The sequence below is a fragment of the Strix uralensis genome, chromosome 8 (assembly GCF_047716275.1).
Source record: "Strix uralensis isolate ZFMK-TIS-50842 chromosome 8, bStrUra1, whole genome shotgun sequence".
Classification (NCBI taxonomy): domain Eukaryota; kingdom Metazoa; phylum Chordata; class Aves; order Strigiformes; family Strigidae; genus Strix; species Strix uralensis.
In genome coordinates, this window is record NC_133979.1 from 27,898,783 (window position 1) to 27,914,280 (window position 15,498).

Below are 15,498 nucleotides of genomic sequence, written 5' to 3' on the forward strand. Positions count from 1 at the left end.
CCGTGACGGCAGCCCTCTACATACACTGCAGAACATAGTCTGATTGAAGAATCACCACCAGCACCACTTACTGCTTTCAGTTTAGTCCCGTGACGGCTGTTGGAGAAAGCAGTAACAGCAGCTTTTGCAAACTGGATGAAGAGAGACACGTACTCCCTCCTGCTTATTCTTTTAGATTCTGTAAATCATGATCCAGGGAACTGCAGCATAACAAACCTGTCACTTACATTTGTCTGGCTATAACAGTTCTAACTTTAGCAAGCATTTCTCCTTGGATAGCCACAGGGGAAAGAAAGTCCAAGTTTATTTCAAAGTACAATTCCCATAGGAGGTCATCATCCCCCCTGTCAACAAGCTTAGCACATTGCCCAATCAGCACATCTCTTCATCACTTCAGTGCCTGCTCTGGACCACAGAGTATCTCTGTGTGTACTCGGAGCCCCAGGTTCAACCTGCTCTTAATTCTTCCTTGGTCTCATTAACCGCAAGCAGAGGTACTGAAGCTGCCTAATGATTTGTTACTGCTAAGCACTACATCAATCAGAGCACTGATGATGAGTTATGGAGGTATTTGCCTCACCTACTATAAAAATCAGCATACCTTAAATAGAGGTACCTTATCAAGGGGAGAAGATGCCAATCATTTAATTTGAGGTTTATATCACTAAGCCACCTCTCCCAATAGCATCAGTGTCTGTAATCTCAGTGCAAAATCCAAGGACTGCAGCTGCACTCATGGGGAATTGCCGTCTTCATTCCCAGATCAGGAAAGCACATTCACAGTGGGCAACAAGAAGCAAAAGGTTATTTTAGATGCTGCACGCACAGCACCTGATCTTTCCCTAGGGCTGTCAATCAGACATCTTCCCTAGCAATCAATTCATGTAAGAACAAAATGTAACCTCATTATAGCTTTCAGCATTGCTCTGTCAGACACAGGATTAAAACCGAGAAGGCATCTTCATTCAAAACCCTCTTGTGCCGATTCTGACAACTTTCTGATAAATGTTGTTCTTTGAGGAGAAATTTCTCAGAACTGCTCCTAGTCTCAAAAAGGTTTTCTGTGAAGGTTCTGGGTACAATACCAAAGTGAGTCCATATAAGTTACCTGAAGAGATATGAATGGAGAAAGGGGGCCCAAGGGAAACATTTACTGAATATCTTTTAGGACTATCCTTAGAACTATTTTTTAAAAATTTGTCTCTGCAGTCACCATCGCTGTCAACTTTGGAACTGCAGGCTGTTTCCATCCTAAGAAGACACGATGCTCCCAGATGTCAGACAGGCATATAAAAATCATTCATAAATGGGAACAGAACTGGAATCTTAGCAGTGTAGTGACCAGTATTGATACCTGATTTAAAAGAGGTAGATTTTGGGTTGCGCTCAGATGTTCCCTAGTACTTCAGAAAGCGAAACTGCATTTTATTTTGCTGCTATTACTTTCAACATCCATGCGCAATATTTTGAATCCACATTTCCGATGAACTTAAGAGCTCTGTTTCACTGCTTCTTGTCTGTGGGACCAGAATGCTCTGTCTTGCTTTCTAGCAGGCATTTTCTGAGAAAAATGGAGACAGCCTATGGTTACAGAAGTAACTAATGTGCCAACCTGCAAAAGACAACTTTTAAACAACAATCATAACCTTACAAACACTGTACATGCTTCATTTTCTTATGGTTCTGCCCCACTAGGGAAAGGTGGGGGTATTTATATTTAGAGTAATTCACTTTTATCTACAGAAAATGCAGAACTAGCAAACAAGAATAATTTGTACACTTAGCACTAGCTGACAAGGCTTTTAAATAATAAACAATGCCATAGTGAGTTAAAAGAATCATTTACCTTGTGCAAAAGTTTGCAAAGCTCTTGGTGCTGAGCATGCAAACTCCGCCACTGGAACCTCAGCCTCCCATTTAACCACTGAAGGTATCGAACATCTACTCCGTCTTCTAGCCCATATTCAGGTGCTATTTCAGTTATACCTTTCTGGCTGTTAGGCAGATCATCTTCACACTAAAAGCAGAAGAATACCAAAAGGTTTTAAGTTAACTTTAACACTTTCAAATCATTCAGTAGTGAAGAACATACAAGGCAAACAGGCCAAAGAGGTAAAAAACCCAAAAAACAAAAAAAAGGAAGTAAGTTCCAGCAGTAGGAAGAAATTGTAGTATTTTAGAATACAGGACTGGAACAGCCTAAACAAGTACTGAAGTCTGGAACAAATATCAGCTTCTCAGCTATGACGTGGTGAGCTGTCTCCTCTCCCATCTTTCATTTTCCATACCCAGCAAGCATGTTCTTTACCCAGATGGGGGGGGGGGGAAGTCACATTTTGACTAGATTCTAATAAGTCAAAGAACATAAAAAACAGATTTAGCTCCTCCAGTGTCTTCCCAAAAGTGCTGCAGGCCGTATTCAGTGACGCTATTTCGTAAATCAATGCCATATATATGGACAAAATTGTGGGCCTGTGCTTATCCAGCTATTTTTTTTCTCCATCCAGCATTTCCCTTCTTGTAGGACAGAGGAAAAGAAATAATCATCCAGCTGACATTGGCCAGAAGACCATAGAGGCACTCCCAGCTACAGTTGCACCACCTGTCTTGCCTTGTTTTGCCTTTCTCTAGAGTAATTTGGAAGGAAGAAGGGAGAAGCAAAGAGTTTCCTTTTGCTCATCTTGTCACACTTTCCTTCTGCTGCAGAAAAAAAAAATCCCACACCACCACCTTCATCTTCTGGATGAAATTTCTGCTTGGCCAATGGCATAAAGCAAGCAAGACATTTCTGTCATATCTCTTTCCCAAAGAACACGGGGGGAATTCCACCTCCCCCAGCCTCTTGCACAAAGAGATCATTCACATTTACAAACAGATCTCTCTCTCTATTTTCAGCTAAGACTCCTGCAGTTTGCAAATTAAAAGGGGAGGAAGACATGGGTTGTTTTGCTTCTGATGCCAGTAACACCACTTAAAAGTAAGGCTGAGCTGTCAACTTCAGTCTATACATACAATAAACGCAATCCATAATTCCAAATTTTTTACTACAGCATATCATAAGAAGTAGAAATAAAACAGAACTGCAAAGGCCTGGTTGTTCAGAACAGGTGCTCACCAGTTAAGAAAGTGTCTCCCAGTTGTTGGACTCTCGGGACATTTCTTTAAAGTAGAAATTTAAAAAACCTACTTGAAACATGACTGTTTTCAAGAAAACACTTAGGCAGATATTTGGACCCATAGACCTTGATGATATTTAAACATGCATGCTTCCCTGCTTCACAGACTTCCACGTTCAGTAAAATCTTAAAGATTCAGTTGGCAGGCAGAGTTTAAATGTAATTCTAATTTGGAACCTAAACTATAAATGCAAACTGTAAAATGAAGAGTTTAATCTTGCCTTAAATGCAGATTTCAGCAGAAGTGTATCTAGAACTGTGCTCAAATAACCCCCTAATGCTTGTTTCAACCTAAATATCACCTCAGTTGACAAGGCCTCTAATACAACTAGTGTTCATTTTATTTATAAGCACAAAAATGCTGTTCTGGTCACATAACAAAATTCATCAAGATTACAGGTTTTTTCCCTTTGCTCTGTGGCTCAGATAAATGCATGCTATAAATCACAGGGGTACAGGGTTGGTAAAGGGCTTTTCCTTTTAAAGGCACAGATCTATCTTTTTAAGAAAAAAAAAAATAAAAGACAGTATCTTCTTTGTGGCAACTGCAGTGTCACTCTCTTTCCTCAGACACCTTCAGCCCCATGCCCCTAAATCAAAATGCACTGTGTCCTAGGGCGTTGCAGTCCTAGCTAAATACCTTCATGGTTTAGATTGCCTTGCCCCCACCAGAGGAGGTTTCTGGACTATGAAACCATACAGATATGATTACCAAGTTGTCCATAAACATGATGGGCCAAGCAATTGGATATTAGTCACTACAGCAGAGAAAACGCATGCATGAGCAACACTAAAACACTTCACATAAGCCGCCAGGAAGCCGCAAGGCCAAAGACAGACTTGGGATTCCCAGATTAAAATCTGCATTTTCTACAATTTACAGTTCAACTCCAACTTCCCTGGTTAGAGGTTTCAGAATGGCATAAATACTGCTCTCCTGTGGATTCATTTCAGGAAGGAATGGCATGAGACTCGATTGCTCTGGCAGTACAGTGACAAAATCATGCAGAGCTAATTTTATTGTAGCAACCTGCCTTATTAATATTAAAATAAGGAAGCCAGCCAATGCATTTTTTAACAGGATCTCTCTATTATTTATTTCACAAACTGCAGAAAAAATTTACTTTTGCTATGAAATACTTAGTCTGGCATAAAGTAAACAAGGTAAAAAAAAGGTCTTGCATATTACACTGTGACCTCAATTTCTAGTCCCATCTTTACAATCTAAGACTATTTACTGCTCTCCCAGTGGGAGAAAAATCACTAAAATATGAGCCCAAGCTAGAGCCTTTGCTTCAAATATCACTGTGAATTTATCATTTAATCTATGCAGCAATATGGGTACACACCTACATTCACTTCTGAGATACAGAAATGAATATTATATAGTCAAAGTCACAAAGAGAACAGCTAAGGCAACTACTTAGTGCTCCCAATGGCCTCCCTGCACTTGGAATGCTCCACACCAGCTCTGGAAGAGATCATTTCATAGCCACTTACCAGAAAAGCTTTTTGCTTGCAAACTGTTTGCTGCAATTAATGTTTCTCTTTGATTCTGTTTCAGAGAAGGGAGGTGCATTGACTCCAGCTACAGAACGGTGCCACAGGTTTGCAGTACAAAAGCCACATCAACATGTATCGATATTGGAGCTAGGTTGTCAGACTGGATGATGTGAACTCGCCAGAGCACCTGCGATTAGCGTAACTTAAGCAGGAGCTAGAATGAAGCCACTCAATTCCACTCTCACTATAACTCACCCCAAATGTGCTTTTCTGTCCTAAAAGCTCAAAGTGCTGCTGTTAGATCTCAATATCCATTTATTGTCAAGACTCAGAAAAGCAAGCACAAGCCTGATCAAGGTGACATCCATAAATTTACAGGAATTCTCTTCAAGCCAATTCCTGAACTATCACCCTGGCTGCACGTAGGCAGAACTTAAACCCAGCTCTCCTGTGGTAACAGATCCAGGCAAATAACGAGCTAAGTGCCTTAATAAATACACATTCCAGGACACCACACATCACCATCCCAGCTAAGGTAGCTCACAAACTACAAAACCTACCCCAAGCTCATAAATACATCTCTGGCTTAGAGCTAAACACAGTTTATGTCCTAAGAGCATATATTTAATATATTTGCAAGGCAGCCCAGCATTCAGACTCCAACAACAACACGAGTTTTGCCCTAACCATTCCTCCCCAGGCTATTTCAAGTCCGGTTGTTATGAAAAAAAAAAGATGCCAGATCTTTCTCAAAACGTGCAAATGGACTTGTGGTTAGACAATGCAGCAAGTGCAAAAAAGCCAACACAGTCCTCATGGCAGAAGTGCTCTAAGCAGACAAGACAGATTCATGAAACATACTGAACTGAAAAAAGCCAGACATAAAAAGTACTTAGAGGAAAAGAATAAGGGGTAGGAGAAAGGAGGGTGTGAAAAGAAGACATGGTGATATATCAATTTTCATTCACATTCCACACATCTGAGCAAACAACTTGCATGCAACATGCTTAGAGAGAAATTAAAGATTAAGAAGTTTCAACTTTTATAGCAGAAATAAAGCTTTTCTTTTTGGTTTGAAATATAAAGCAATCCCACGTTATTGGAAATGGGAGAGCAGTTCTACCAACAGCGGATGGAGATAAGTTGAACAAATACTTCATCATATAAATAGTTTATTGAAGAACAACATAAGCATCAATGTGTTTGCAGACATGTGAGAAGGGAGCATTTTTTGCACTACTTGCTCCATTTGAAGATTTTAGCGACCTGGTATGCAGGTTGACCTTGCTCTGTTCATATGCTTTGAATTAAACAAACTCCAGAAATTGTTTTACAGCAAAATTCCTTGCAGGTTCAGTGGAGATCCTGTAATATGCCTCAAGCAGTACTGCAAAGAAAACCTTTAGTTGTGCAACTTCATCACTCCTCTACACTTTCTGTATTTTTCCAATTCATATTGGTATCTTAATGCTTATAAATTTTTACCTTAATAAATTTAGTATGCCCTGTATGCACAATGGAAATGAAAAGGCCTATGCTGCCTGCATTGCTGTAAAAAAAGACAACGGCAGGGCTAGTTCCCCGAGAGATGCTCTTTTCTGACTACCAGCTGCCACCTGTCGGTACAGGACCGGCCCAGCCGCCACTGCCTCGTCCCCGGTGCACTGTGGCTTTTCCCCAGACATCTTCCAAATCCCTCCAAGCATCAGCTCTCTGCTTCCATATTTGAACAGCCAGCAAGCAGTTTGCTGCTCTTCCCATGGAGAAGCAACCCTACTGGCACACGGATAATACCTTTAGCCCATGGATATATGCATTAAGTCAACTCCCTAACATAAATCCTTGAACAGAGCAAATTAAAGACAACTGCCAGTTGAAACCTCCAATGCATGCCCCCAGCCCACTCCTTACTTGTAAATCTGGGTCTAGACAGAAACTATTTACTCTCAGGTACTACTCAAATCTTAACTACACTAAGCACGCAGCCTGGTATCACAAAGGTGGGAAGGAGCATATCTAGATCCCTCGCTGCAGGACTCAGGAAAGGCAAAGCAATCACATAAATCAAGCCAATAAAGTGCTTCTGCAGCTTTTACTGAGCGCTCGTTCTGAACCGCTCATAATTCAGACAATGGTTTTGATGTGACATAACATATGTTAACCTGTGTAATTACAGATCCTTAAACGGAGCATAATTTTTTTTAAATTAAACACCGTAGCCAGAAATAACAGTATCAGACATGCTTCCTTAATTAATACAGCCATACATCTATCCACAGGAGGGGAAAATGTGAACAGGAACAATTTGAACAGATGAATGCGAAAGGGACAACACTATTTTCATTAGCAGCACCATCAACAACACTAATTGGATTTCCTCCTAGACAAGGTAGGATCCAGATTTAGATGTATGCATGGAAAAATAGGTGGTGTAAGAACACACTCCCACATGATGCACATACCAATTAAATATCCAGATATTTGCACAGAAGAATGTTTTCCATGAACATAAGTGTTCACAATGTAGAAGCTATGCTCAAAGCATATTTGGCAATTAAAAAAAAAGTAAAATCCTGTGTTTCCACAAGGCCTTTTAGCTTTTAAATTTCAATGCCTGTTGTAAAAATTACTACTCACAACAGCACTCCCAAGAGCTCACTCTTGGCAAAGAGTGAAAAAGAGAAGGTGCTGAGGGAAGACAGAAGATGTGAACACAGCTCCTAGCCATTCCTGCCATGTTCAAACAAGCCTGTCTGGCAGTAGCCACAGGCCTGAGGCACTAAAGCAAGTCAGTCCCTTATCCCATCCCTCCTCACTCAGGAGGTTACTTAAGAGCTCTGCAATAGAGCAAAAGCATGATGCCTTTAAAACAGCACAGCAGCACTGTCTAATCTTTGAAGCTGCAAGGTTTTAAAATAACATTTAAATCCCAGAGCTCACTGCATGATGTATTCAGCTGAAACATGGAAACAAATATACTAAAACATGTGGCAGGGTAGACCTCAACTCACACAGCACTGCATTTTGCAGAGCACAAGACATGCAACATAGATAATGCCTTGCACTGCATTTCCTCTGCCTGCAGCTGCAGACCTGCTTGCCCACGTCCATTTTGCTCCACTGTAGCAAGCTGCTGGACACGGGGTAACCAGTGAAGAGAGAAAGATGCAGAATGCTACATCAGCAGCAAATCTGGAGCAAGAGGCCAACAGGAGAAGAAACACTAACCGCCCCCCGAGAGGCAGAGCTCTGCCATATGTAGAAGGCCTGCCATGCCCTTCTTTCCATGTTCCTTTTATCCTCCTGAGGGACAAGTGATTTATTTCAAAAGATCCTCCAATGAGAGTTAAATCCTGATGACTTAAAAGTGGGACACCAAAAGGAGAGGATGTTCTTATTTAAATCAGAAGGTACCAAAGGTACTGACTGCTCCCCGCCACTGGAGGGCAGGAGAGGCACTAAAACATCTTAAAATCTCTTGGTTTCCCCAAGAGACAAGGAAGGAGCTCCCTACACAGGATTTCACCGAAGTACGGAGTATCAGTATGACCACACTAAGGTGGTGGTCACACTGGTACTATTAGCACGCCAGTCCTCATCTTCCTCTCTTCACATGAAAGCTCAAGTGACTCCAGTGCCCGTTGGGAGAACCCCATCCAGAATGCATCAGCTGTAATGTCAGGTTCAAGAAATGTTGCATTTATTTGAAATTCAGACATTGCCAGAGAAACAGCAGGTTGAATAAATTATAAGACTTTCTGATCATTTCAGACTCCTCTTTTAGAGCATTTTACCTTAACATGCTGTCAAAAAAAAAAAAAACAAACCACTAAACCACAACTTAGAACTGTATTCACTGTCAGGCAAAAATAAATGTTGTTGACCACACATTTTCCAGTGCACCACAGGAAATTGTTTTTCACTAGGAAAAAGGTTCCATGACAAGCCTGAAGCATGGAATTAAAAAAAACCACAAAAGATGAGAAAAAATAGCATGTACATATGCACATTCAGAATGAGAGAGACAACTTCAACTATCACCTGTACCTTGTGCTTTAACACCAAAAAAAAGTGCATTTCAAGAGGCCAAACTGAAACGTGCTCCAGTTCTTGTATGGCAAAAACATATTCCTAATTTAATCACCTCTGACCATAAAGTATGTTTAAGCCTAAAGGCAGTATCAGTAACTATAAACAAGGTTCAACAGTTACCAATTCAGGAAGAGATAAAAAGTACAAAAGGCAGAAAGCATGATTTAAGCATTTTCCTCCCCTAGCTTCTGGTAGAAGCCTTTACAGGTCTGTAGCAGGCCCTGGTGCTACCCCAGCAGAGGTGGTGTGGAGAGGGGTGCAGCACACACCAAACACATCAGGCTGCCACAGGCAAAGCAGCACTGTGCTCAGTGGCAAAACTGAGGCAAGGGAAATTCTTCAGGAGAAACTTTAGGGACCCTGTGCCCTCTGTTTAGGTTTCAGGGACAGATTTCAAAAATGTATTCCTTAGCAGCTACAGAATACAGCAACAATAGTAGCAAAAAAAGGACAAAAAGATAAATGGTGAGAGCTACTAGGAAGATAGGAGGACAAAGAGAATAGAAGTGTAAGCCCAGGGAATAAGGGAGAGAAATCAAAAAAATGAAAGCTGACAGACTAATATAGCCCATAAACATCTGGAAAGTAATTATGCTTCTGAGTTGGAATCAATAGGTTAATAAAATTCCTTCCTCTGCCCCCACTGGAACAGGTGAAGGGGGGGGAAAAAAAAAACACCAGAAAAATTTATATTTACTGACACCAGTGCCAAAGGTTTCCTGGTTTTCTGCTGGGCGAACATCAAGCTTGGCTGCTACGTTAACACTTTTCTCTAATAACATGGTTTATGGAACAGCAGTGACAATCAAGATTTCTATAAGAGAAAGGCATTTCAACAAGATTAGACCAGCATAAGCCTTACACTATATAGGAAATAGCCAGTGAGTCAAACTAGACCGTGATAAACAAAAGACTAATCAAATTGCAAACCTAAGAGTCAGAAGGCATATTTAGTTTCATTTTTCCCCACCAGAAGTAATTAAACTGAGTTGACTTTGGCATGCTAGAGACACACATTAATTCCAACTACAATAGCTCTATTTGTTGATTACTACAAATTCACAAAAGGGGAGGGGTGTCCAATTTCACTCAGAGGGCAAGAGGCAGGCAGAGGGAATTAGTAGAACCAAGAACCAGTATTTGTATAACATATCCTGGTGATAATAAGGGATATAACATCACTACCCCCACCTAAAAAATTCAACAGCCTCCACACATAATTAAATTATGGGGCACACATAGATTAATTTCAGCTGTAGAAATAATACCAGTACAGGCAGTATTCCTCCCTAGAAACAGAAAGAATACATGCTGACATAGTACTGCTGCTATCTGCACAAACCATCATAGATTTGGAGAAAGCTGTAATATCACTTATATTTAAAATGCGAGGCAAAAAAAATTTTAGTCAAATACTGAATGAGCTAAAAAGGCAGGTTTATATCAAACAGTTATCTGCTTCTCAGAGAGAGAGAGAATAGGAGAACTCCCAGGTCTGCCATACAGGTTCAGGGTTTCATCTACAGGTTTTCAGATGTGTTTCCTACTCTAGGATTTTCATCTGTAAATAGGAATCAATGAATGGCACTTGAGAATAATCTGCCTGTGCACAATCACCAAAGCAACAACAGATGTTAAGACTGACATCATGGCAGTGCAAATTTGAGATGGAAATCCACATGGGGTGTAAAAAGCCTTTGAAGACAACATTCATCAATTAATTGCCCAGTGCATTAAGGCAGTAACAACAGGCAAGAACTCCCAAGAAGACACTTAAATTGATGTGAACCTCCAATTCAGATTGTACTTAAGTCTTTACAGATCTAATAGAATTAGTGGGGGGTTTTGTTTTGTTTTTTTTTTTAAAGAGTTGACCAATGCAAGATTTGAACTTTCACTTCCTGCCTCAGGAGTCACCAACCTGCTGACAGATCAGCACAGTAAATTCGGAGAACAGACTTGCACTACAGCAGCCAGGTACTAGAGTTCTAGAGTTTGACATGCACCATCCATCCCCTCTTCCCTCTCATGTTCCTCCTGCACAGCAACATGGGTTCCAGTCTGCTCTTTTAACTGTCCCCCTGCTCCGTTTATAAACGTCACATACTGGAAGAGAGTGATGGGTGGAAGGCTAAAGAGGGCAGTGGCTCCTTCAGTCCTGCTCACTGGGGCATCCTGCAGCCAGCACACAGAACTCTGGCTCAGGAGAGACTGCAGCACTGCCCTTCAGGGGCGGGGGGGGGGGGGGGGGGGGGGAGGGGGAAGAGAGCTGGAGACCACATGAGACAAGGTGCACTGAAGAATTTTCTTACCTAACACACAAAAGCAGTCAACCCATATAATCATTCTAGGCTATTAACCATACCTGTCCTTACCAACAACTACCTCAAGATTATATTTTTAAATTACATTAGCCACATTAAGCACTATCTCCTACCACCTTAACCCTTTCATCATGTTTTCACCACTGTTTAGTTTATAATTTTAGGTATCACTTCACTTTTGATTCTGAAGATGTAAGCACATGCAAAAGTAAGCTTGTGGAAGCCTTCCCTGGCTCAGGATCTTAAGATTATGAATTCCATGCAGTGGCTGAGCTCCATGTCCATCATGTGTCATGAATACTTTTGTCCCTCTATAAATAACTGGCCTGAAATCCTTTAGAGCTGATGGAAGGGTTCAATTTGCAGGGGAAGAAAACTATGACTACAAAGAAAAAAATGCCAAAGAGTGGTAATATGAAATTAAATGAAAGGAATTAATTTAATTGGCCCTTAATGTGTTGGGTATTTGGCATATTATGAGCAATTTAGCAGGCTGTAGGCTTTGTCTCAAACTTAGGCTGAAAGCATAGTCAGAACATGATTGCACCCTTAATTTAGGGATTAGCTACATTCTCTCTTCTTCATACAATAGACCCTGCCCACTTCTGTAGATTTCAGACAAAATATTAAAAGCAAACCGCATGAATATCAGTTTGAACTACAGTTATGCCTTGAGACTCCATCTTTTTAGATGAAGACAAAAGGTAAGGATTTTCTTCACATTTATTCTCACTGGTAGACCAACAGATGTGCTTTGGCAGTAGGCACTGGCTTTCATGCTTTGCTGATTTTGGCAGAGATCTCAGCAATGCACAGAACCAAATACTATTTCATGGATTTTTGTTCTGCAACATTTTCATTTCAGGAAAATATTTTCAATTGTTTATAATAACGTAAAAAAAGACTCCATGCAGTAGAAGATTTTTCAAGCTATTTCTCAGCTGAGAATCAGTTGTTTTAAAGAGCATTTCCCTTTTTTTTGAGACAGATCTTTCTCTAGTGAAGCTTTCTTCTTCTCTTACCTTTTTCTTTCAATTTACTTAAATAGAAGACAGTTATGACTGCAGAGACTACACCTCTGTCATATTTAGCAACACCTTTACAATTTGTTACATATCTTCCAACACCTCAGCTTAACTATCACAAATGCCTCATATTTAACATTCCCAGAGTCAAAATTCCAGTACTCCAATAGTTCAATTTGTACTTTAACTCACAAGATGTCAGGTATCAAACCAACAATCTCACCTTCTTCCTTTCTTACTAAGATTTTAGGGGCTATATTGTTGAATGCTGTATTATTGAATGCTGAATGAGTAGACCTTGCCACATGAAGGTATCCCATAAAATAACTATCAAATAACAATATATAAAATAACAAAACTATCACACTTATATGCAACAAACAACAGGCTTTCATGAGTGGTTTACAAGGAAGTGACCTACTAAGCAAAATGATCTTCTAACCCACCATTACCTCCTTACATCCTTACCTGTGCATTCCTAGATCTCAATTTGGTTGAGCCTTACTGGTTGAATGTATTGGTTTTGTAATGCCTAGCTGATCAAATAAATGATAATACCTCTCCCTCAAAATTCTCTTTGTTTTAATGTAGAAACACAAAACACACGAGTTACGCTGTAACTACATTCTATCATTTTTTTCCCCATAAACATCTATTTTTATTGGAGCATGAAAATTTGCTAGATGAACACCGCACAAGAAACGTTGCCATTAACACAATGAGCTTTTTACATACACATGCTAACTCCAACTCCCAGTCTATAAAATTTTTGTCTGGCCTGTTGAAATAAATAATTTTCCAGACCCATAAACCTTTCCAAACACTGTTTCAGACAGTTATTGGATAAAAACATGAAAAATGTATTCCATGCTTTTTGAGAGACACAGGTAGAGCAGGTTAGAATTGCAGTGAAAGGCACAGCAATAAATTTCTCAGTGTGTCTCTGCATGGCCATAAGAGATAACATTGTATTACCATAGTTCTTTCATCTCTTTTTGGAAAATGCAGAACTTAAGACCTTCAGAGAAAATAACATAGATGCTGCCCCATTTCCTGAACTCATATTGCTGCTACACTGCACTCATCACTCTCTTGTAATAGAAATTAAAGACACAAAAAAATAATCTGCTACCATGCAAGAAAAAGGTAAGAGAAATTTAAAGTAAAAAGTTCTCCAGAAGTGTATTTTTCCTAAAGTCTCAAGGCAGCCTTCACATCACGGGAGGGCACCACCACTCACACGCAGTGCACCAAGCACCGCCTCTTTGTGGTCCCTCTTCTGTGCACCAAACTGTAGTGTAGCAAGTGGTCTGTTTTCTCAAAATATGGTCAAGAACGTTGTTCATAGGTGACTCTTCCCTTTGAACTGTTTTCCACTTGTACAAATGTTTCTCTTCTGAAGACATTGTATCTATACCGTAGCTTTCCAAACCCTTACCTTCCCGCTTTGCTGTCCCCTGGAAAGATTCTAGAAAACGAGGCAGCCTACAGTCTAGGAGAGCACATATACATAAGCATGACGACCACAAGGTCTTAGACATTATGAGATATCAGCAGGTAACATTTCTGACCTACAGTGTCCTTTGACAAAAGTGAGACAACTCTATGAGCCTGTCCTTTTGAACCAGACTGACCAGCAATTAATGTCTGACCAGATGAAGATAACTTAGAACAAACTTACAACCATCTAGAGAGGCCTTGGCCACACTAACGCATTGCATTGATCAGCTTAAATTCAGCCTGTGTTATCTGTTGTGTTAAAAGCAGGGACAGTTGATTTGCAACAAACAAGATATAAACATGGAAAACACAATCTTCATTCCTGAACTTCTCACTCTATGCTCCAGAGCAATTGTCTATACAGTAGCATGTGCACATGGTTTAAATGCAAGGAATAGATTTTAAAAGCAGTATTACCAAACATCACTAGATTGTGTTTTTGTGGGACTTTTTGCCTTTTTTTTGATTGCACACACATATATTGGAGCTAAAGCAGACAAAACAGCTATCCTTCGCTTACTTCAGAGCAGGCATTCTATGCGCTAACATCTTTTTATTGATGGAAAAACAACAACATACCTCACTGTTCTCTCAAGGAGGCTACAAGGTCATTAGTTACCCCAAGGGCACTGGCTGCCATTTGAGAACTTGATGTTTTTAAAAAGTACTATTTGCCTTAGGTTTACTTGCTCTACCCAATGACAACATATGCCGCATTCACAGCAAACCTGTTTGCCTACGCTGTAGAACCTCCCATGCTGCAGTCTGGAAGCACAAAACTCAGAAGCACAGAGATCAATGACATTCACTTACTTGCACTCCTCCACAGTGGTCTCACCGACACTGGAAATAAAAATCTGGGAATTCAGACAGGGGTGGGAGTTTGAGAAAGAGAAGGAACCCAAATCACCTGCACACAGAAAGCTTAGAGAAGGGAAAGAAAACAGGTTCCAGGAGCTGGGCTCCTTTAATTTTTTTTAAAGCTGGAGTAAGGCATTTATTTGTAAAGGTACCGAGATACCACACATTACACACTAGTGACGAACACAGCTGCTGTCACAGAACATTAGTTATGGACAGATAAGGTGGAAGGACACAAACATGCTCACCGTGCACACAGAGGTTTCATCCCCAGTCTTTACTCTGTTCCGAGCCAAAAGCTGCTCCAAGAGGCTGAGTCTGTGCAGCAGCCAGGAAAATGCCAGCAGCAGCTCCCGACTACCCGCTGAGCCATCGGAGGGAAGTCGATAGAGTTCTGGCCTGTCATAGCCATGGTACCACAACGCTGATTTTACAAACCTAATTTGGTTATCTGAAAAGAAGAAAACAATTGAGAATAACACACTGCACTACTCAATGCATTTACCCATTCAGTTCCAGAAACCGCTGCCTCCTCTGAGAGCAAGATTTTTAATCAAGCCTAAGATTAGGAGAAGACAATGAAAAATATAGACTTTATCAACAACTGGTAAAGGACAGGAGGTAAAGGGTAAAAGACTTCTTTATGTTGCCCCATTCTGATCTACAGGAACTACTGCTAAGGAAAAAGAAGAAATTCCAAGTTGAGATCAAGTAATGGCCTCTTGGAGATTAACAAAGGCAAAAGAGGTAAATAGCCATCCCCACTATATCAGGACTCCAATTCACCTATTCATTTTTTATGAGCCACCAAGCATGGTATGAATTAGTAAACACTCTGAGTCACTTTACTCCTGAATGAAACTGGAATTTAGAGATAGCAGTTTCACAGCCTGCTGCAAATCTCTGAGCACCAGTGAGCAGGCAGAGATAATGCAGTACACCACACTTCATACCAGACCACATGGACTATCTAATTCTCAGGAATGCTCTGATCCGTATTTCTTCACACCAGCAAAT

At 40.5% G+C, this 15,498-nt stretch overlaps 1 protein-coding gene across 1 annotated transcript in view; it reads right to left on the bottom strand.

Annotated features, from left to right (window-relative positions):
• The window catches only part of TEDC1 (tubulin epsilon and delta complex 1), a 73,004-nt gene that overhangs the window by 51,019 nt on the left and 6,487 nt on the right, over nt 1-15,498 (bottom strand). Inside the window, exons 3-4 of the mRNA XM_074876803.1 lie at nt 14,730-14,932; nt 1,847-2,017 (exon numbers count right to left, since the gene is read on the bottom strand). Of these exons, the coding sequence (XP_074732904.1) occupies nt 1,847-2,017; nt 14,730-14,932 (374 nt within the window). The remainder of the gene's footprint in view (nt 1-1,846; nt 2,018-14,729; nt 14,933-15,498) is intronic.